The sequence below is a fragment of the Sphaerodactylus townsendi genome, linkage group LG11 (genome assembly GCF_021028975.2).
Source record: "Sphaerodactylus townsendi isolate TG3544 linkage group LG11, MPM_Stown_v2.3, whole genome shotgun sequence".
NCBI classification, from domain to species: Eukaryota; Metazoa; Chordata; class Lepidosauria; order Squamata; family Sphaerodactylidae; genus Sphaerodactylus; species Sphaerodactylus townsendi.
This window is the reverse complement of record NC_059435.1, coordinates 38654426-38678579: the sequence shown is the minus strand read 5'-3', so window position 1 is coordinate 38678579 and position 24154 is coordinate 38654426. Positions and strand designations below refer to the sequence as shown.

At 44.4% G+C, this 24154-nt stretch overlaps 1 protein-coding gene across 1 annotated transcript in view; it reads right to left on the bottom strand.

Annotated features, from left to right (window-relative positions):
- The window catches only part of ANKRD28 (ankyrin repeat domain 28), a 98880-nt gene extending 75171 nt beyond the window's left edge, over positions 1-23709 (bottom strand). The window contains exon 1 of the mRNA XM_048511773.1: positions 23489-23709. Within this exon, the coding sequence (XP_048367730.1) occupies positions 23489-23515 (27 nt within the window). The 5' untranslated portion in view covers positions 23516-23709. The remainder of the gene's footprint in view (positions 1-23488) is intronic.
- Between the last annotated feature and the right edge of the window lie 445 nt (positions 23710-24154).

Genomic DNA, 24154 nt, shown 5'->3' with positions numbered 1-24154 from the left:
AGAGTCATTCCAGATTTGCTGGGAGGTAGTGCTGTTTCCAATTATTTATCTTCTGTCTTCCTATACGAATGTGCAGATACCTAACCCCTTCAGGCTTATTTCAAATAACCATGTTCAGAACTCACAAATGCACACAAGGTGAATTCCAACCATACAACTGTTTTCATTTCAACCTATTCAATCTAATTTAGGAAGTGAACTAAGTGTGTGCAGTCTTCACATTTGGTGTTGTTATGCTGCAACTACAAAGAAATGGAGCCCGCTGTAATCTACATATTAATCTATATGCTGCAGTAATTTCAAACAGTAAAGAAAAAATCCTTGGAAACTTTGAATGAAAGCTGTTGATCAACTTTTCTCTGTTAAGGAAAAAGCCACAACGGAAAGCAAACTACTGCCCCCTGGGGTACAAAGTCATAACGTCAAACTAAGCTTCATATGAAAACGTAAACTGTACTATAATCCAGATAGATTTGATAATTACCAACCAGAACAATCTCTTTCCATCTATATTTAAAAGCCTGATTTTTCACAAAGTTCAAATATCTACTTAGTGTTGACAAAGAATAGAAAGGAACCATTCTAAACATTTCAGAACGTAAATCCAAAATGGTGTAATTAAAACACTATGGAGCAGTTTTGGCTTGGGTAGTTCACAAAAGCAGCTTTGCAACATCACAGTCACAACCATCCTGAAGTCAAGATCCTGCCATTCAAAGTAGTATTCTAAAAGAGATGCTGTGATGAAAGTTAATGAAGTACTCACAAGTTAATGTATTGTCGAAGGCTTTCACGGCCGGATTCAACTGGTTGTGGTGGGTTTTCCAGGATGTGGCCGTGGTCTGGTGGATCTTGTTCCTAACATTTTGCCTGCATCTGTGGCTGGCATCTTCAGAGGTGTATCACAGAGGGAAGTCAGACTTCCCTCTGTGATACACCTCTGAAGATGCCAGCCAGATTTCCCTCTGTGACACACCTCTGAAGATGCCAGCCACAGATGCAGGTGAGAGGTTAGGAACAAGACCCACCAGACTACAGCCACACAGCCCAGAAAACCAACAAGATTTCCCTGTTATATCCTTTTATATATCCTCCCTGTTATATCCGGTTATATCCTTTTCAGCAAAAATAACTGCTATCATCCACCACGTGTTGGATCATCTTTGTTTTACAATGCTCCATTTGGATGTTAGTGACTATGTACGTTATAATTCAACTTAGTTCTTTTTATTGAAAAGGGTATATCTAGCACGTGTGCTCTTAAGATAATTTTTACCATTTTACAAACAACTATAATTTGGTTACAGAGTCTCCTGAACACAGTGTGGAAAGAAGGCTATTGCTGAACAAAGCTAAGCTATGGGTTGTAGCTGACAAGGGATCTAAAAAAAACATTCTATAATGCAGAAATAATACAAAGGATAAAATGGCAATACAGTAAATGGCACAAAGCGGAGTCATTCCTCATTTTCATGATGAAATTCATTTTTCAAAAACCTCTTTACAGGACTTTAAAAAAATCAACTGAAGACAACTGAACCATATAGTCAATATTTCTATAGTGAGCACTCTTATTTGACTACTTGAATATTCCTATACAAAAATGAAAATTCAGTTTAAAAAGTGTTAGTATATAGTTGAGCCACATGGTGGCACAACACCAAAGGAAAACACACTTTAGAAACAAAATACAGGAAAAGTCTACTAAGTGCTAATGCAGAGCAACCATATTCCAGGACCAATGGAATCTCTGAACAGATGTAAAATATTGTGGGGAGAGAAAACACATTTCATGTAAGAAAATGAAGGGAATAATGCTGAGCCCTTTCCCCGCTGCCTATGCTCCCTCCAACCCCTTGCTCCTAGCCATTTCTCCCAGCAAAACTCCAAAAGCAGAAGCCTACTCACTACTAAAGCTGGTTTGGGAAAGGAGGAAATGGGAAGAGAATAACAAAAGGGGATTAATTCAGCACCTCCTGAAGTAACCACAACTTTCCTTTTTGGCACAATCTATGCTTTTATCCATTACTAGCCCAACTTCCATGCAAGCATTCAAGAAATTGACAATGATCCAAGGAAACCTGTGCAGAAGGGGAAAGCATTTTAACTAATAAGAGAAGAGTCAGTTGGTTTCCTTTTCCAACTGCTACTCTCTGTGCTTTGTTAAACCCTTCCCCAGATGATCTCCCAACCTTCAAGGGGGAAGAAAGGGTTGCAGAGAAGTCAGGCCTGACAAATCATATCACCTGCAAAGACTGTCACACAAAATGCTGTAAGAGTCATGTGGAATAAACCATGATAGATAATAACATCCTGCAATATTACCTTAAAACATTAATCTGTTGGCTGTAAACAGTCGATTGGTTTGAAATAACAGTACAAAGCAGCTTCAGGTAATCTGAATGCTTTACTGTGTCTATCTCAACCTATAGAAGCTTAGATATAGAGAAAAAGAGAAAAAAAATAGACACTGATCAGCATCCTAAGAGCACAACAGAATCAGTCTACCTAGTCCTGTCTAGTCTGGCATATTGATTCCAACCATAATCAGGCAGATGTGCCTGGGAACTCTCCAAAAATGGCCAGAGGCAATGGCTTCTTGTACACTGTACGACCCTCAGCAACTGTAATTCAGATACACTGCCTCTGATTACAGATTTTTTTTTAACAATCATGGCAGACATTGTTAGACAGTGACCTACACCTTTCCCATGTGCACAGCTTACCACAGATCTTCTCAGTGGTCAAACCTTGTGTTCTGGAAACATTCAGAGCGTCTGTCTTCCAGGCCTGTGGATGGTAGAACCAGGCACAAAAACGACTGATCTGAGCGTTGAGAGGTGATGCAAATAGATCGATCACTGGAACCCCGAATCTGTTCGTTATCAATCTGAAGATCTCCGGATTCAACTTCCATTCTGCGTTGGAGACCTTTTTTCAACTTAGCCAGTCTGCTTCGATGTTCAGAAGCCCTTTTACGTGTTCTGCGCGCAGGGATGCTAGATTTGCCTCGGCCCAGATGAGGATGCGGAACGCTTCCTTGTGCAATTGGGAGGACTTGGATCCCCCCTGATGGTTCAGATAGCACTTCGTTGACATATTGTCTGTGTGTATCACAACGTGTCTGCGCAGGATCAGTGGGCGGAAGGCTTTTAGGGCAAGAAAAACAGCCCGAACATCCAGGACGTTGATGGGAAGGCGAGCCTGAGCTGCCGACCATGATCCCTGTGCCAGATGGTGTTCGAACTTCGCTCCCCAGCCCAGAAGGCTTGCGTCTGAGAAGATATGGATCAGGTTCTGTGGAGCAAAAACTTTCCCTCCTCCCAGGTTGGATGCATGCGTCCACCATCGGAGGGAAAGACGGACTGTTAGGGGGAGGGACAGGGACCGGTTCTTTCTGCCAATGATCTGCCTGGCGAAGGGGCGCAGGAAGGTTTGCAAAGGGCGTGCATGCGCCCTGCCCCATTGAATCAAGTCTATGGTAGATAACAGGAGACCCAGTAGGCTTGCCAGCTTCATCAAGGACGTGGAGCTCTCCTTCAGCACTTTGCGGCAAGCCTCCCGGATCTTGAGGACCTTTGCTGGAGGGACAAACAGTGTGCAAGACACGGTGTCTATTAGAGCTCCTAGGTGCTCCATCCTTTGGGAGGGGAGGATCGAGCTCTTGTCCAGGTTGACCAGGAAACCATGGTCTGCAAGGGTCTCTCGCACTAGTAGGACATCCTTCAATGCCTGGAGTTGGGACCTCGACCTGATAAGCAGGTCGTCGAGGTAGGGGTAGATATGCACCCCCTTGCTGCGAAGCAAAGCAATTGGTGCCACCAACACTTTGGTGAAAACTCTGGGGGCCGTGGCTGAAATCCGGTACCACATACTGGAAGTGCTGGTCCCCCAGAGCGAATCTCAGAAACCTGTGATGGGACGGATGGATAGGGATGTGAAAGTAGGCTTCCTTCAGGTCCAGCGACGTGATGAAGTCGCCCTGTTGAATTGCCGCCACAGTGGACCTCAGAGATTCCATCCGGAATCTGAATTTCCGAAGATGACGGTTTACATGGCGGAGGTTGAGGATAGCCCTGGTGTCCCCGTTCTTTTTGGGGACAGTAAAAAAGTGGGAGTACACTCCCATCCCTCTCTGCTCCGCCGGCACTGGCTCGATGGCTTTGATCAAATTCAGGTGTTCGATGGCCGCAAGGAGCCTGCTTATTTTTTCTGGATTTGTACCTATTGGGGAGGGAATGAAATGATCTCTGGGCCAGGAAAGGAACTCTAAGGAGTAGCCTGAAGAAACTATCTCCTGGACCCAGCGGTCCATAAGCGGTGGGGATCCAGCGGTGATGGAAAAAAACTGGAGGCGTCCATCCGACCGGAGCGTCCAGGCAGTCAGGCCTTGTTGTTATTGTTGAATTCGGCTCTAAAGGGCTTCCCTGACTTGCCCTGGCCCTTGTGCTCCTGACGCTTACGAAAGGAGCTCTGTCCTTGCCAACCTGGTCTCCTGGAGTCCCTCTGTGGTTGGAAGGACGAACGAAAGGACCGAAAGGAAGGTCGGGCAGGAAATCTGGGCTTGTCCGCTCTGACTGAGCGTGGCATGGTCTTTTTGTGATCCTTAGTCTCCACCAGGATCTTATCTAGCTCAGAGCCAAACAGAATCCCCCCCTCAAAGTCATAGCTGGAAACTACAGTTTTGGAGAGGTTGTCTGCCTGCCATGGCTTAAGCCACAGTATGCGGCGTGCTACAGATGCCGAAGCCATAATACGTGATGTGGTCAGGAAGGCATCTAGCGAGGCGTCTGCCAAGAAAGACACCGCCATCATGATTCTTTCTACTCCTTCCCTGACACCCCTATCACCCGGTGGAATGATAGCCAGCAAACGTTGTAGCCAGACAATGGTGGCTCTAGAAACCGTGGCTGTGGGGGCTAAAATCCTGGCGGCCACGGCCGCTGCTTCATGGACTTTGCGCATGCTGCTGTCTGCCCTCCTGTCCATGGGGTCCCTTAGGTTACCCTCCCCATCTCTGGAGACTAAGCCCCCCGAGTGCAGGCGACGGACGACGTCGACTAAGGGGTTTTTGATTAGATTGTGCAAATGGTCAGGGGCAAGATACAACTTTTTAAAGACTGAGGGCAAACCCCTCTTGTCAGCTGGATTAACCCACTCCCTCTTGAATTTTCTTTCAAACGACTCAGGCAGAGGGAAAAATTTTACTTTATCTTCCTCAGCTGTGAAGATGGCACTAAGCCCTTTTGGGCAGCCTTTGATAGGCTTAGCTGGTTTTGTGGGATTGGGGTCCTCAGCTTCTGCTGAATCATGCAGTTCCAAAGCTGCTATGGTTTTTGATAACAATGTGGTAAGCTGTTCAATTTTGAACATGTGGTGGGACTTTTCAGCTACTTCAGGGGGCTGCGTTTCGGGATCTGAAAAGTGGTCTGAATCAGACTGGAGATCCCCTTCACTGACCTCACTCAGATCAGAGTCAAGCAGAGCACGAATCCCATGACGATTGTCTCTGTGGGATCTAGGGGACCTGGAATGGTTTCTGCTCCCTCCCCTGCCTGGCTCGGGACGGAACTGCTGAGTTACCTCCTCCCTTATGGAGGAGCGCATTAGTTTTACGAGTTGATGAGGGGAGAAAAGACTCCAGTCATTTGGAACGTCTCCCTCTCTGCTTGCCCCCGCCGCAATGGCAACCTCTTGCCTGGTTGATGCGTCGCTTTCCATCGTTGCGCGTTGCGCCGTTTGGGCGGGAAAAGACGCCATCGCGCCGGGAGCGGTTGCGGCCTGCTCATCCCTCCGCAGTAGCCTGAAGGACGCGGCTGCCTTCCGCGTCGGTCGTTAGGCTCTGAGGCGGCTACAATCCCCTGTTCGTCAGCCCATCGGCTGCTCTGGGGGAGGGAGAGGAGTTTCGTCGACGCCCTGGTGTTTTCTGCGGCCGATCTGCTGAAAGTTTCCCTCTCAGGGGAAAAGGGCGCAGTCGCCATTACGCTTGTGAGGAAAAAATTCCTCTGCCGCCAAAACTACTGAGGGGAAGGTCTCCGGACCCAGTAGGGTGCAGGGAGAGACACAAGCCGCGAATCAGTGGGGTGGGAAACACACACGCACGCCACAACACCAGGGAAACCAAAAAACTCACTGTACCACGATGAAAAACACACACAAGAAAAACTAGCAAGGAGCTTGTCGAAATTGCTGCACTACCAACGAGGCAGGAAAAGATACTGGAGAAAATTGGCGGCAACAGACCAACAGGAAGTGACCAAATATCTTTTCCTGCCTACCAAAATCAGAAGGATAAAGAAGACCCACAAGATGGCTGAAACCATCCAAGAGAACAACCACCATTTTGTCCTCCCCCTCATCTTCCATTTTCACAAGAGCTTTCTAAGGAGTTTAGAACATTAAGTCTAGCAAAGTAACATTACGGCAAAGATGCAGGTCAGGCCGATTTATGAGCTTTGCCAATTTTACCTTGTATTAGCAAGTGGAACTCTGGAGGAAACTCTGGTGATTGGGATAGATGGGCAAAGAAATTCACCTTCATTTCAAAAAGTAAAGAAAGAATGATGGCAGTTCAGCCTTTCCAGATCCAACAATTCAGGAAGGAGCTTGCAGGAGTCTCTCTCATGAGATCTGTGCATTGTCCAAGGCATTTCCTTTGGTTGCATTATGCCAAAGGGAACTTCATGGCAAATGCAGGGGTGGCTGGCCTGGGGCCAGGGGGACTCTCCCAGACTGGGCCAGGGTGATGGTGGTCACAGCAGATTTCTGTTTCCCAGTCCCCCTTTCAAATATTATGGAAATAAATCAAGTCAAACCCTACCAATCTCACAAGATCTTTCCTGGGGGGAGGGGGGGCGAAAGCCAGGTGTGGCGGAAGAGATTCAGTCTCATTGTAATCAACAAAGTGGAAACAGTTGGGCAATTGAGAGCTGGGATTGGGGCCCACAGGCAACCCTCTCTCCGCCCTTAATGCTCCCTTTGGAGAATTTCTCCCTTCAGAGTGCAAACTCATTTTGAAGCTTCAAACACAAAAGATGGAGGAGAAAATGGCTGAAAGAGAGGTTGGACGACTACAAAGGGGTATGTATAATGGCCAGGCATTTGGTTGGGTGGGGAAATCTGAACTCTTCCACATGATCATTTCAACATGACCATTTCAACAGAAAAGCTGGCTCAGAAATGAACTGAAAAAAACCCACTGAGGTAAAGGTGCTTGGAAAAAAATTAGAGGAAAAATAAAACAGCCCATTGGATACTCACCATGAAGGGTCCTTCTCCTGCTAGGCTAGGAGGCCATCTTGTGTGGGTATTTCCAACCCCATCCTTAGGGAGGTAGAAACAATCTCTTACATCACTTCCTGTCCTGATGCTAGACTCAGTATCGTCCTGATGCTTTGTCCTGAAGCTTTACCTCAGTGTTGTTCTGTTCAAGAAGTCATAACTCAATCATGCACCATAACTAGCAACAAGAACTATAATACACGAAACATAACATGGCATTCGAATCAACCGCTTTCTGGAGCCCCTAATACTTAGGGAGGGCCAAGATGGCCTTCTAGCCTACCAGAGAAGGACCCTTCATAGTGAGTATCCAATAGGCTGTTCTCCTGGAGGCGGAGGCCATCTTTGTGTGGGACATCCCCAAGCAGTAACCCAAATACAGGTGGGTTATTATTGATATTCCAGAATATGCTCTACGATCCTTCTACCAAAGGCTGTTTTGAGTTTCTATCCAGAAATTCAATTTGTAATATCTGACAAACGCGGAGTCAGATACCGACTCACTCAGACACAAACAACCATAAGGACAGATAAACTTAAAAATATGCAAAGGCAGAGCCACACTAGGCCAAGCTATGGAGTCTCTTAACGATTCCATGCTCTCCCTAGTGAGGCAGGAACAATACTGAGGCAAATAGACTCTAGCATCAGGACAGAAAGTAATGTAAAACATTGTTCCTGCTTCCCTAAGGATGGGGTTGGAAGCACCCACACAAGATGGCTTCCACTTCCAGGAGAATTGGTTCATTTGGGTTAGAGTAATTTGTAAAGACTCTTATTTGAATAATTCCCTACAGAAATTTAAATACATTTCACTGAGACCTTTCAGAATTTGTTGATAAAAACTATCAATTTTGAACAACTTATATTTTGTGCATAAAATAACCTAAGATTATAGATACTTCTACCACACATATGCACATATTGCATAGCAGTGCTTTGGACCACTCTGGCAAGCAGGTCAAAATGTCAGAAGAGTGGAAACTGACCAGGGTTAGCTGGAAGAAAAGACTCTGAGAGAAATGTGGGCTTGACTCTGCATAGTGTGCACAGTGGCCATAAAATACACCTTACTGCTCATTAGTATTATATATTTAGATAACATCACTAAACAGAATATAAACTTGGTCAATGTTAACCAAGAGGATATTCTTGCTTTTATGTTGCAGTGTAGGAAGAAGCTGCTAAGCAGGGTCCTGAAAAATACAGTAAGGTTAGCAAGGAGTTCCATTTCAAAATGAATGAGAACCATGGCATAAGGCATTAATGATTTACAGAACACATTTTCTTTCAAAGGCTTTGCGTATGTATGGAAGGTGTTTTCAGATGCTAGCTTCTCAACCCTCGCAGAACATTTGATATTGCTACTACAAGTAATGTATTATTTCTAGTAGACATTTGATGCCTGTTCATGGTATATTCTAGAAAAACCTGAATTAAGAATTTTAACATAATTATCCGACATGCTATTCTTACCTTTTTTTGTATTACATATGTTTACCTTTAGCAGAGGAAGACTTTGGGAACAATTACTCAAATTTTCAGCAGATTCTAATTTACCTAGACAAGCACTACTAATGAAAGTCTCTATATTCTTGAACACAATGTGTGCAAAATAGAAAACCAGAAATTGAACAGATTAACTTGAATTATTTCACTATTAACTCACTGCATTTTCAAGAACAGTTTTTTACAACCGTAACCTCTTATATGCCTCCTAGGTATCAGACTGACACACAGAAACAATTTCACATACCATATGTATTTGCGGGATTGACATGAAATTGTAATAAAAGCAGATACACCAATTGCCTTATTGAACTTTATAACTTCTTTGTTGTAAATTGCTTTTTTGATTTGCGTGTCTGAGATAGGTGTACAGCACAATCCTATGCAGTTACTCCAGTCTAATAAGCTCACTGAAATGAATGGGTTTATACCTGGAGTAACCCTCCTTAGGGTTGCATTGACAGTCATAAATAATAAGGTAACTTTTAGTTCTTTTAAAGTAATTTTAAAAGTGAGTTCACAAAGAAGCAAGCCCATGCAACTTTATGACCCAAATTACAGGGTAAGTCCAAACTATGAAGCATTTTTATATCTACTTTTGATTGTAGATAGTGTTATCCCCCAAAGTATTCCCAAGGGCCAGTTGACTCTCAGGACTGATGTGAGATGTGGCATGGAGAACTGGAGTAAGAAGGCAAACACTCTTCCCCTGCACTTAGGCAGACTCTCAGTTTTGGGAATAGTGGGGGGTGCGGTAAATTTAAAGAAAAAGGGAAATGCACCAAAGCTTTATGTGAGCACAACTCCACTCTCAGTAGCTGGATCCTACCAAGGTGTGTCAAAACCAAATTACATAAATGTATGCAATTTAGATGAGGTGACAATTAAACTGCAATTATGCCCAAAGGACTTAGGTACAAAACTAATGTAACAAGTCCATAACACCTTAAGGACTTAATAGAAACGTTTGGGGGAGGAAGAAGATAATAGTTATTCATAGTTAAAACACTTAGTACAATATAATGCAAGACCAAAGCTTCTGGCTTGAACTATAGATAGAAAAAGAATAAAATGGAATCACTAGAAGGATCTACGCTAGATCTACACAGTCACCCCATCAATACTTTCAGCACAATATATATATAAAAATGGAACCATGCGTTTGTTGCTTTGAGAATAACCCCGCACCTGCTGGCCCAAACGCTCTGAAAATTTCACAGACACTCATTCCCCGAGCTGTGTCTCCATTACAGTACACCTCCCACTGTCCAGATCAGAAGCAACACCTGGGCCCCAAGGTAAAACCTCTTTTCCTCGGCACCAGTTGCCATTAGAACAAGTTGCCTGTAACTGTCACCCCTATAGAATGTTAGGCGGACCTTCAGGAAATGTTTGCTTAGATGGCCAGATATGAGCAGTGAAAACATAGGCAATAACTCGAGTGGACTTGAAAGACATACACACGTTGCCATGTGAGACATCAGGTGGGGTCCCCCCCTCACACGCAGGTACCTTTCACTCTCTGTGCCTCACCCACTACTACCACACAACACACCTACTCTCATACACATTCAGCGAAGGACGAAGGAAGGGATGGAGCCATGCAAGGGAAGGAAGGAAGGGAGCCATGCAAGGGAAGAGAAGTGAGGGAGGGGGGCAGAGAGTGAGGGGTGGCATGCAAGGGAGGAGAGGGAGGGGGCCCAGCATCTGGATATGACCCACCCACCCTAGCAGAGGGAGACGGAAGGGAGGGAGGGGTGACATGCAAGGGAAGAGAGGGTGGGAGAGGGAAGGGACAGAGCGGAAGGCATGCAAGGGAACAGAAGTTAGCGAGGGGAGAGAGTGAGGGGTGGCATGCAAAGGGGGGAGGGAGGGGGCACAGCATCTGGATATGACAAACCCACTCTAGCAAAGGGAAAGGGAAGGGAGGTAGGGGGAGGGATGCCATGCAAGGGAAGAGAAGTGAGGGAGGATGCGGTCACACACATCAATGACATCGCACAGTATCAGCCTGCACGTTTCCATGAGCAGGTACTGCTGGCCTCTGCAATTGATTTGCTGCTACTGTTCCTTTCCCATTTCGCCACAATAAGCCACAGCAACGCGTGGTCGGGCCCCGCTAGTACAAAATATATCTGGGGAGGGGACTACTCATCCATATGTCCTGCTTTAGAACAATTCTCAAATACAACAAGAGCGCAAAAAACTATTTCCTAGCAGGACTGCTGATTGGAGTTTTGAAATACAGCCAATAAAATGTGATGACTAGGATCAGAGGCTCATCCAATGACAGACAACTAAGTGATCATGCTAATGAGCATGACACAAATGCCTCTAATTAATTAAACCTGCAATCATGAAATATATAAACAATTATGATGGACATATATTTGGTAGGTATATATTTGATGGGAATGGGCAACACTGGCTTGTTATCCAAATGAGATTTACTGGAGATTACTGAAATTATTAATCTGGTTGCCATGTGTACCATGGTATCCACTAAAGGTTTCTGCAACATAGGTGAGGTCAGGTGGGCTCAAAAAGGCTTCTGATTAGCCACTGAAGATCCAGTTGGCTAGGCAGTTAAAATAATGCTGTTTCAGCAGCAGCTGCTACCACATTGTCAGTTTTATTCTCTTATTTCATTTTCCCAAGCTATTTTAAAAGTATTCCTTTTTCCCCCTGCACTTGGGCTTCCTCTATTCGGCTCTGCCTCCTCTAACAACCATTTTGTAGCTGTGCTCACCATCTATTATTATTTTAAATATGGACTGACCTTATTAGTAATCTTATTTCATCTAACAGACAACGAAATCATGTCAGTGAACACATGTCCACAAATTTATTTTATTTTACAAAGATTATTCTGTCTTCTGCCCTCATAAAGGCCATAAAAGCAGTTAACAAATTAAAACATACATATTAAAATCACATTGAAACACATTAAAACCAACAAAACCATTCTATAAGAATTGAAACCAGAGCTAAAATCACAGAAATAATAAAAACAACGGTTTTATGGTAAGAGCAAGAATTATGATAGCAACATTGTCCACATAAGTCTATTTTTATATTGGATTTCCAGAGGTAACATCATGTGTTTGTTACTGTGGTGAATAGAAATCATCAATGGTTCTATTATCAAAACAAACAAAAGAGTTAAAGAGTAAAACTTTGAGACATAGGTCTTTTCAGCAACATCACCATTAAGAACCACTCTGGCTGATGGTCACATGAATGGTACTGCATCTTTTAAATCGATCCCGAAGATTAGAGGTCTCTAATCCTTGCTTGTACTTGGAAGGGATACCACCAAAGATTACCAGGGTTACTATGCAAAGAAAGGCAATGGCAAACTACCTCTTTTAGTCTCTTGCCTTAAAAGCCCTGCTTCAATTGCCATAAATCAGCCATGCAATATAGTTGCTAGATATTGTTCTACCATGTCAAAAACCTTTTCAGCATTGAGAACTTCACCATTTGCTGTGCTTTATAAATCACATTCAGCACTCTCTTATACACTGGCTGACATTTGCTCTTTCCATCTGATCTTAGTCCATGTTCATGGTAAGAATCTTATCAAGCGTCTTGGCAATTATAGAAAATCAGATATTGCAATTATTTTATTTAATTAAAAAACTGACCCATATGACCCCACGATCAAGGGTCCTTCCCTTATTTAGGGATCAAAATTATTTTAGCTTCTTTCTATGATACTAGTAATTAATGTAAATGGCTTCATTATACATACATAGTTTATTTACGGTCATTGACCAGCAAGGCTTCATTATACAGTTACAGATTATTTAAGATTATCTATAGAGTTTGTAAATAATTTTAACATTTTGTAAAATAATTTTAATACCACTATAGCTAAAGAATAGTACACATATTATTAAGCAATTCTGTGCTTTAAATGCCTCGACACAATGCTCTGACCAGATATTCTATTAGGAAAATCAAGAACAGATTTTAAAGATTTAAATCAGCAACTCAGGAATGATGGGATAACATTTCTTTAATGAAACTTATGTCTCTATCCTCGTTTTGACCTCTCTCACTGTAAACAGTCCAAGTTCAAGAGTGTAAATGAGCATACACTGTTAAAATAATTGTTCAGATAAACACTGACTATGACAATTAGCCTAGGGTACATAGTTCCAAAACAGCGTTTCAAAACACACAAAGTTGAAAGTTAGTAATTCCCCAAGAGTCCCCAAGAGTCCATTCTTCTTGCCAGTGTAAATAACCACTAGCTAGATATTTATTTTCAAGAATAATTCTGAACTATAACATTGGCACTAATGAAAGCAGCATTATCACTTAAGCATCACCTTCACAGGATCACAAACTATCAGGCTGAACGTCAATTTAATAAAATTCATTTGACTTAAGTGAATACAAGGCAACAAAGTTTTAATTGTCTGACCGGATAAGTAAAAATCACACACACCCCTCAACAGAAAAAAGAAAAAGAAGAAAAACAATTTATTCATAAAAAACATTTATTGAAAAGCAAAACAAGAGGACAGAAAGCTTTAACAAAATCTTAATCATATAAAAGAAACAAAGACTTCTGAATATACAGTTGAAACGGTTGGTAATAAACGGCAGATTGAGAGCCGATGAGAGGAACGGAGTTTGGAGCAGGTGGGAGATGTGAAACAAAAATAAAATAAAATTGAAGAACTCAGTGAAGACTGGAGAAAAAGAGGGAGCGGTCAGTTGGGAAGGGACAGCTGAAGCCTCGGAGATCGCACAGACAGGAGGGACAATGTTCGAGTGGAAGGGCACTGCTGCAACGTTCAAGTGGAAGGGCACTGCTGTGCAATGTTCAAGTGGAAGGGCACTGCTGACATTGAAGGACATTTATAACATTGGCAAATGAACAAGTGAATGAGTGGATATGAGGACAGATCTTGGTTTGTTGCAGGCCCTGGTTGGAGACTGTTTTTGGGCAAGAAAAGGTTTGCCTCCCATTGACTGTGATAAGAGCATCATTTTCCAGCATGGGTCACTGGTTGTTAATGATGTGTTCAGCCAGTTTGATGTTCTAAGCTTGCTGTAACTTGCCCAGAGCCCTTCGGGGATTGGGCAGGATATAAATCCAATAAATAAATAAACAAAGTAGATTAAGTCTCTTGAAAGGTCCAATATCACATTTTGATTTCCTCATGTAACCACTATTGGTGTTCGGTTCTGGTCCATTCCATTAAAGTAGTAGGTTGATCTGCAAGAGTAAACATTCTACCATTTAACGTAGTACCTTGTTTGTAACACACATCTAAGAATTTCCACAACTAAAGAATGGGTAAAGAGCTCAAAATTATTTTCTTTATTCTGAATATTCAGAGACGTGGAAAACCCAGCTCTTGTTTTTTAAAGCTGTTTAGCCTTCTTAGCTATCAAAAATTAAATGACATTCCCAAATATATAGAAGATCAAAGGAGTAGGCAAATAAAGCTAAATGAAATACTACAAACAATAATTGTACAAATTAGGTTACCCATGACGGAACCAGAGCATTTGACATGATCACATGATGATAACACAAACTGATAAAACAGTGAAGAAGCCATGTGACCAGGTGATACAGCACTCACCATTCACACTACTATTCAACTCACTTCTGTTAACTTCATGAAAGCGAAGAATTGTTGAACTATTAGCTAAGAATGTGGTAGTTACATGAGTGCAGAATCTTGTGCTACATTCTGAAAGACTCTGTCAGCCTTCATTCACAGAAGTTAATGGGGAATCAATCATACTTACTTTAGAAACACAATGAAATATGTGAATTCTGTATTAAATAATGAGTATATATACTCCTATGTCATACAAAAGAATCACACAGTTCTTCTGTCAGTTTCCTCAATTCTGGGTAATACAAGAAGCTAGGTATGATGTAGTGGAATGATATTTAACCCACAGGTCAGGACATTCATAAAGTCCCACTTGATAGGTCATAACTCCCTGTAGATTTATTTCTTTGCTTTTTGAAACTACCATTTGACACACAGAGAGTGCAAGGGTGCCTGGTTCACTTCGTATGTAAGCTGAAAGGAACAGCAGACCAATATGATGAAGCTTTCAGTAATGAAGGGGATTCCTTTTTAACTCAGTCAGACATCTTTTTTTCCCTTCTTCTTGGTCAGCACAGCACAGCTATCCCCAATGCCCAATCAACCCTCCAATTCTACCATTATGCATGTAGCTTGAAGTCTTCTCTCCCTTCAGAAGTTTTCTTTCTCTCTTCTCTTACTCATTCCTGGTCTTACCAACTCTACCAGCTGGCCCATCAATGCACCATGGATATCATATAGTGCAATTCCTTAGTAAGCTGATTTTCTGTGGTTTAGGAGGGCTTAGGGCTACAAACATCAGAAGGAGCATTGGATGAATGATTGGGGAGGAGGGGTCAGGCCAAGATGAGCATGAAAGAGGTCTCTGAACCATCCTCTCTTAGTCTGTTCCTCATTACCATGAATTTCTACCCTGTGTTTCCTGACTTTTCAGTTTGTGGATCCCAAGGATTTAGGCAAGATTTTTGGATACATGACACCTACTACCTGTGTTCTCAACCCTTGCCCTTCCAGGCTAATAAACACTGTCAGAGGGGGCCTGGCTGAAAGGGTAAAGAAAGTAATAAATGATTCCTTGAGAGCAGCAGTTGTTCCACTCAGACTCAAGGAAAAATTAGACTTGTTCTGAAAAAATCCTCCCTGAGCCCTACTATGTCAGAGCACAACCGGCCAATCTCCCATATTTGATTCTGGGGCAAGGTGCTAGGACTGGTTATTGCTTCTCACCTTCAGTGACTCACCAGACTAATTTTCTGGACCCATTTCAATCTGGTTTCAGGCCAGGATTTGGAACAAAGATTACATTGATTGATCACCTCCACTGAGAACTAGAAGGGGGAATGTGATCCTGTTAATTCTGCTGGATCTTTCATCAGCTTTTGATACTCAAAGGGGTGTGTGAGATCCTTTCATAGTGTTGAGTTTTCTCCTACATCTTCACTGGATTGCTATTTGAAACTTGAGTAAAGACATGAACTATTTTTTTGTAAAATTTAAAATATCTGCAATGAGGAGAGTTTATGCCAAAAGGCTCAATAGTGAATGCCCATTTTTGGGTCACTCAGAGATATGTTCGGGTGATCACTAGGATACACAGCTACCTGCTTAATCAAATAGTTGTTCAGATTATTATGGATGCTGTTCATGTTTATATCATATGATTTAAAGAAGTTAATCTGTGGCTGATTGTGGAGTTTCAAGGCTATCTTCAAAGCAGGGCTTTTGATACCATAGGCCACAATATCCTCTGAGATGCATCTCAGCACTAGGATGAAGGAAACCATGTTACAGTGGTCTGAGTCCTACGTGGGGAGTGAGATTGATCTCAGAAGGTTGGTTGGGCGATTCCTGCTCTGCCCCATGGTCATTGGCCTGTCGGGGGCTAAAGGGTTCCACCATATTCCCCATGCTTTTTAATATCTACATGAAGCCACTGAAAGAGGTCAGGAGATATGAATGCTTCAGCAAGACAGCAAGCTGGGACCAGCTACTGGGAGCAAACAACCCTGATATTACAGCCATTACACTGGGGAGGAACAGGAATACACAAGCTGCTTGGAACAGGGACTTCACCTGTAGCTTCCACTTTCCCTTTGAGATGGACCACAGACGAAAGATGGCAATTGGAGCACATACATAAGATGCTTTAGCTTTTCATATCCTTACAACTGCTGATCAGGACCCAAAAGTTACACCTCCCACAAGGAACGTTATAAGACCAGGACGTATGAAAAGACAATGTAAATTGGCAAAGAAGGCTTGGAGTCTACTTCCGCCCACTAGTAAGAAAATAAAAAAACCCACAAATTCTTCTCTCCTCTCACCCTTTATCCTATGGGCCTGAACACTGCCTCAAACACAGAAAGAGAAAACCATCCTGTGTATGCTAAGCACATGAGGAAACAGAACCAGGGAGAAAGTAGCCCTGCGGCACTCAGGGGCTGGTCATTGACAAAACTGTTAACATCTGAAAGGAAGAAAGTGGGTAAGGGAAGAGAAAGAGCCAAGTAGGTGCAGAATTGATAGTTCTGAAGTTTATTCGCCATCAGGGAAATTTTACCAGTAATAGCTAACTGCAAACCTCTTCAAATGTAGAGGGCCAAGAAGTATAAGTGCACTGTATAAGTTGAATTTCACCTATTGATTTTAACCACAGCTATTTGTTCCTGTAGACTCCTAGTGATGGTAATGGTCTCAGGATGTACAACGTGATTGGGTGCTGTATGAAGTCATTCCTCAAGGCATAGTTTGGCGATTATTTTTATTATAGAAGTAGAACGTAAAGACTGCTTGTGATCACTGGTTTCTGTAAATATTCCTTGTGGCTCCCCTGGCCACAAAATGACAAACATATAAGAAGTTATAAAGGTGCCCTTCTGGTTATCTGCTGAGCTGTGAATGTCACTTTATAGCCCATTTCAGTTTGACAAACCAGCAATAGAATAATACTAACAGTATTATTCAAATCTAAGCCCAATGAGATCAATGGCCTTAAAATGGAGTAGGTATGCACCAGACCGTAAGAGTGATCACAATGTAACATGAAACCAACCAAGAAAAAAAATGTTACACTCTAAGAATTCAATTTCTTGAAAACATTGGCTTCCACACTTTCACACTCATCTTCACATGGACAAAAACACAACAACAATTCAATAGACTATAGATGTTTGAATTGGGGACAAAACATGTCAGCTTTTTGCAACAATGTCTTTAACTGATGGTGCCCGGCCTATAGTGAGGGTGTCAAAAGGTACACTGGACTACACTGGATGATGCAACAGAACATTTTTTGATGACCTCAGAGCATGAGCATGAATTCAGGTACTTTGGACTCAAGTGATTTAGAACTTTCTTAATAGCCCAGTGGGTGAAGACCAGTAGTCTGTCTTCCTACTGCCAAGATGTTCACCAGGGTAAAGAAAGGCAAAGAACAAGAGATACAACCTATTCAGCTATTTTCCCACTTCCTTGCCTTTCTTCATTTATTATATTTTACTGAGCTGCTTCCACAGAATGTTATTTACACAGCCTTAATAAAACCATTTAATTCATACCAATTAAACCTTTGAGCATGTGCTTTCCAACTGGTAAGCGAACACCCACAGCAGTGATAAAGGGCACAGGTAACAGCCTTTAAAAATCAAGCATTTTATATTGAACCAAAAGAGAAACTGGGAGCTAATGTCAATACAAGACTAGTTTTATGTTCATTTTAGCAAGCTCTATACTAGCAATAGTATAGTTTAGCCAGCTCTACTAGCAATAGTATAGTTTAGCAAGCTCTATACTAGCAATAGTATTTCTGGCCAGTTGGTGGCTCTGGTTCCAATACACAGCCAGAGGCAGAAGTGTTATGGGGGAAAAACAGTCCCCATGAAGCCAGAATCAAACCCCAGTCAAGAGCTAGTGCAGAGACCCCTCAGCCTCTTAGCTCCAAGTCAGCTGCAGAAAGCCACTTGCCAGTCTGCTCATCCTCCATGTCATCCGAGCCTCAAGAGCAGAATAGGAAAAGAATATGCAGGGTCCTCCAGGACAGAAGGTGAAGTGCTCATCTGGCAGCCCAGCACTGATCCAACATTGTAGATGAAGATGAGTATTCGCTGGAGTAGGTGTGAGGCAGCCAGTGGGTGTATGGCATTACATGTGGCTTGGATAGCACTATGATTATAAGCAGATAGTCAGGGTGAAATGGTGTGGAAGCACAAATCTAATTATTACTAATCTTTTGGCTCCTGCTCTGAATTGTGTGCTCCATCGTGACCTTGGCTTGAATCTCTGGGCTTCTACTTTCAGATTACCCTGGGACTTCCCACTGTGATCTTGGGAACTTTTGATGCTTGACCCTTGGATCTGGACTTCGACAACTGAAACCAGATTTGTGTGTGTGTATGTACCCAGGAAACATGACAGTAAGGCACTCCAGTAACTGCTGTCCCTGTTTATCCAGCAAGAGGTCCAGGTCAAGGAGTACCCTAAGCTACCAACCTGCTCCTGTAGGAGAAGTGCAAAACAGGAGATAACCCATTCCATGAGTCAGACCGTCCCTGACTGGTAACATCTCCATTCTGTTGAGATTAAGCTTCAGCTTGTTAGCTTTCATCCATTCAAAACTGCCTTCAGGCTCCTGTTTACACTTTCCACAGCCTCCCTGGGATAAGCTGGTAATGTGAGATAGTTGAGTATCATCTGCATCCTGGTGCCAGCTCAGCCGAATCTCTGACCTCTCCCAGCAGTTTTGCATAGATGTTGAAAAGCCAAGGAGCAGACCAGCAATGCCTAGAACAACAATCTGAGACCTAACCTTGAGGTAAGGCCAGGACCACCACAGAACAGCATCTCCCAATTCTGGTCCTGAAAGGTGATCCACAACGGATACAATGATAAAGAATATCAAAAGCCTCTAAAGGGTTTAGAATTAACAGGGTTGCCATCCCCCATCTATTTCTCAGTGCATGGTCCCCACCAGATTTTTAAAAGGCATGTGACAAGGTTTGCTCTATCAATACAGTCAAGTTTGCTCTGCCAAAGAACAGCCACAGGTTAAAAAAAAAAACAGTCTAAGGTAATAAAAACTACTCTAACAACAGGCTATCCATGAATTCCAGGCAAAGAAAAGAGAGTTCAGCAGTTCTCCTAGACCATGAACTCACTATTTCAGGAGATGTGAAATGATATGCAATGACATCTGGAACAGGCTACACACCTATTCAGAGATCAGCATTACTTCCTCCTTTTTGTTTAGATCAGGGGTCGGGAACCCGCGGCTCTTCCGCTGCTGTTCTGCGGCTCCATGAGCCGAGCCGGGGCTATGCGGCGAGGCGCATATTAGCCACAGCGGCCCGGCGAATACGGGCTTTACCTCTTGCCGCCCTGCTGATTCGCGGAAGCCAGAACAGGCGAGCCGCCAGTCTTCGCCCGCCCTGCAGGAAGCAGGGCGGGCGCATTACTCGCCCGCGGCCGGCCAGGCCACGGGCTTTGCCTCTTGCCCGCCCTGCTGATTGCGGGGCGGGCGCTTTCCCGGCGGCCAGACAGGCCGAGCCGCCAGTCCCCTCTTCGCCCGCCCTGCAGGAAGCAGGGCAGGCGCATTTCTCCCCCACGGCCGGCCAGGCCCGAGCCGCGGGCTTTACCTCTTGCCCGCCCCGCTGATTGCGGGGCGGGTGCTTTCCCGGCGGCCGGACAGGCCAAGCCGCCGGTCCCCTCTTCGCCCGCCCTGCAGGAAGCAGGGCGGGCGCATTTCTCCCCCGCGGCTGGCCAGGCCGAGCCCATCTTCGCCCGCCCTGCAGGAAGCAGGGCAGGCGCATCTCTTGCCCGCGGCCGGCCAGGCCATGCCGCGGGCTTTCCTCCCGCCCGCCTTGCTGGTTGCCCTGCAGGCGCGGGGGGGGGGGTGAGGGAGCAAGTCGGCGGGGGAGCGGACAAGGGCGTGCGAGCGAGTGGGGGGGTGAGCCAAATGGCTCTTTGAGCGGAAAAGGTTCCCGACCCCTGGTTTAGATTAACTCACAGTGTGTTTGCCCTCATCAAGCCTATCACTACCTGCATACAACAGTTAGCCTCTTCTACTACCTCTATAAAGGTAGCTGGAAAAAGCAGGTTCACTCCAAATTTCCATATAACCTTTCCCAGTTATTACTGCAGATGTTCAATAGTATGGGAAACAAGATAGAAACTCCAGGCATCCCAAGTAACTGATGACCAAAGGGCATAAAATATGTCCCTTAGCAACACATTCTGAGAACTGCCCTTCACAGAGGATCAGAGCCAGCTCAACACTATCACCAAGACCTAAACCCAGTAAGAGATCCATGATACCATCAGCAGTACTGATAGATTCAGAAGAACCAACAGAGGCATAACCTTCTGCCAGTAGACTGACATAAACAAGACGAACAATGTGTGTAATACCCAGGACACAATCCAAATTTAAAAGAATCCAGTGTGGCTAAGAGTGTCAGACTCGTATCGGAAAGACCCAGGTTCAAATCTTCACTCGTGCCATAGAACAAACTGGGTGACCTTAAGTTAATCGTACCCTTTCAGCCTTACCTACCACACTGAGTTGCTATAAAGGCAAAATAGAGAAGAAAATGACATATGCTGGCTTGGGTTCCTACTGGGGAGAATCAGCTTTTACATGAAGCCAAAAAGTCACCTGGAATAATCAGTGTTTACCAGAGGTTGAAAAATCACCCCAGATTCTTAATTGAGAATGGCAAATTAGACATTAACTGATACTTTTCAAATCTAAAAGATTTGTTAGCTTTTTCAAAGGAAGCCTTGCTAGTGCCTCTTTTAAGGCCCTCTAAATTCAGCCAACCAATACACTCTGTGAAACAAACAATGACAATTTAATGCTTTATACACAGGAACAGCGTAACATACATGTTTGTAGGATGCTCATCTATAACGTTACAACTCATAACCTGACAGTACATGTCCTATTATTAAAAAACCACAGTACCAATTGAAGTAGTATGTTTCATTTGCTACAATGCTATTTACACAGAAATGAGACTTACTCTCAATAAGATTTCCCCTTCACTGTTTCAAAAGTTTCACTCGTATGTAAACAAAGAGAAGCATCCAATAATTTAAAAATTCTGGTTGCACCATGAACACCTACTTTGGAGAAAGCCCCACTGAACAAAATGAGACATTTCTGAATGACCATGTGTATGATTGCAGACTGTTTCAATTGTATCTACAGCAGTCTTTTCCACCTGAGATACAGATTTCTATCACTGTGGCGCTACTTTCAAAAAATCTACATTTTTATGATGTTAATCAATGTTAGCTATTAGGGAGTATAAGGTAAGAATGAGAAGACACAACTAACACAGCATCAATTTTTTGCATCTTATGAGTACTTTATATGCCTCCTCGCAACAGAGGGAAAACTTTGCAAATAAAAGTTAAAAACTGCAAAGAATCACAGATCAACACAATTATTATAAGCCATCACCAGTGAACAACTGCAACAAAAAAATAGCAAGATTCGATCTGGTAGAGAAGAGAAAACAACAACTAGACCAAAATTCTGTAACAACTTTGAATCAGCAGGGCAGCATTCAACATGTCAAGGCCAGAAAGACAATTAAGAAGACATGATATGATGTCAGTTGATTATCTCAGAAATGTTGTCAACATTTCTGAATGCATATATTGATGGGAGGAACAGGTCAATATTTCCCACTAGCAGAGCACCTTCTTAGAACACACTTTACAAAACTACATGAATAATTTAGATGGCAGGGCATAACTAAACACTTAAAATGCCATCAAACACTGATGAAGTCCTCTCTCCTTTCTGTCCTTCATGTATCATTAGGGAAATGCATCCAAAATATTTATAGGCATTCCACACAAGGAAACTACAGCAGCTGATACAGACTTTGGTATAACCAGTGAGCCAGCCTGGTGTACAACTGGGAAGGTTACAGAGTTAAGTTCAAATATCTAACCAATCACGAAGGTTACCCTAGATCAAGGGTGGCCAACCTATGGCGCTCCAGATGTTCATGGCAGGGGCTGATGGGAACTGTAGTCCATTAATATCTGGAGTGTCATGGGTTGGCAGATGAACACCTCACTATCTCCCAGCCAGATCTATTTGACAGGGCTGTGAGGAGGCCAAACCAAGTAAGTTCTATGTAAATCATATCATTTTGAATTGACTGAAGGATGGGTCTCAAACATGACAATCGAAGTAAATAAAGCCTGTACTGCTATTGTGCCAATGCTTTAGAAAGGGGCCAGGTTATGAATTAAGAGCAGGATGGTCAGAAAAAGGATGGACACCATTTTATATAGAGCAGTTGCATGCCACTGTGTTATTTGAGCCCCTTAGATACATACACACAAACACCGTGCGACAGAAATCCAGAGACGGCCCACATTAAGTCCAACGGTGACTGCTGCAGAGTCCAGCTACTTCTGGTACAAGCCTGTCTGATCAGAAGGGAAAAGGGTTCGAGTCTCGGGCCATCACCAAGTAGGGCAAAAAGGGCAAGGATTTCTGTCCAGTTTGCGATTAAGGTAAAGTACACGACGCGCAAAAGTATAGCCTCGCACCTAAGCGGGGGTGGCAGGACGAGACAGTGGCGCGAACAGCGAGATCCTATGTAAAGTTTCTCCGCTCTAAACGGGCTTAAGATCGGAGCAATTGTGCACAGGGTTGTCCTGCGGAGAAAAGGGGGCGTGCTCGGGTCGGGGCCGGCCTTGAGGAACGAGAGGGACGAGGCTCGCTGCCACCTGTTAGGCCTGAACCACACCGCGTAACCTGGGAGAAAAGGAGGAGCTTGTAGAGGTACGAGAAGGAAAAGGAGGTGGGGGGAAATCAACAGCAGCCGACGCTCCCCGCCGTTTCCCTCGCACACCACGGGGTCGCCCTCCCGCTCGCGTCCTCACACACCCCCGTCAGAAGCCCATTCAGTCCCGACAATCCCACCCACCCCTTTCCTGTTGCCGCCATAGTGCCTCCTTCCTCTCCCCACCCCCCGTCCCTTTCCCCGCTTGTCACCCTCACCCGAGGAGGCCGACCGCACGCGCCTCCCCATAAACGTGACGGTTGAAAGCGAGGCGCAGGGCCCGGCCGCCGATGCCTCAGAGGAACCCACCTGCTCGCGCAGTTTGAGGAAAACCATGGCGAGGCCTCGCCGCCTCTATCCCGCCCTGCCACACGGGCCGCCGCCGCCAACGACTTCTTCCCTCAGCGGCCCCGCCTCCTCCAAAGCCTGGGCCGCTCGGTCCGCGATCGAGCCACGCCCACTGCCACGCCTCCTCGTAGTGCCGTTGCAGCTGCTGCTCTGAGGCGATGGGAGAAGCCGGGAAGAGGCGGGCACGAGAGCTACCTTTTGGCCCCGCCCACTTGCCTACCTCACCCCTTCCCCCCGAAAGCGCGCTCCCTCTTGGGGGGCGGATCAGACGCTCACCGCTTAGGCAGCGGAAGGGGTTAAAGCACAAAGAAAGACAAAGCGTCAACCTGATTGGAAGACTCGGGAGGAAGAGGGTCCGCAGTGGGAGAGGGCGTATGATTGGTGGAGAAAAGAGGAGCGGGCGGAATCGGTGAAGAATACCGGGGGGGGGGGGGGGGGGGAAAGCTTGGCTCGGAGCTTCTAAAAGGGCGATGTTACAGGTGGGCCCATTCTGGGCTGACTACTGTTTATTACAGCCTGCCTTCCCTCACCTAGTGAAAGGGACGGACCGGGAAGGAAGGCATGATCTCGAGACACATGGCCCCGATTATCGTTACCTGAACGCAAAAATAAGCCCACGCACACTGG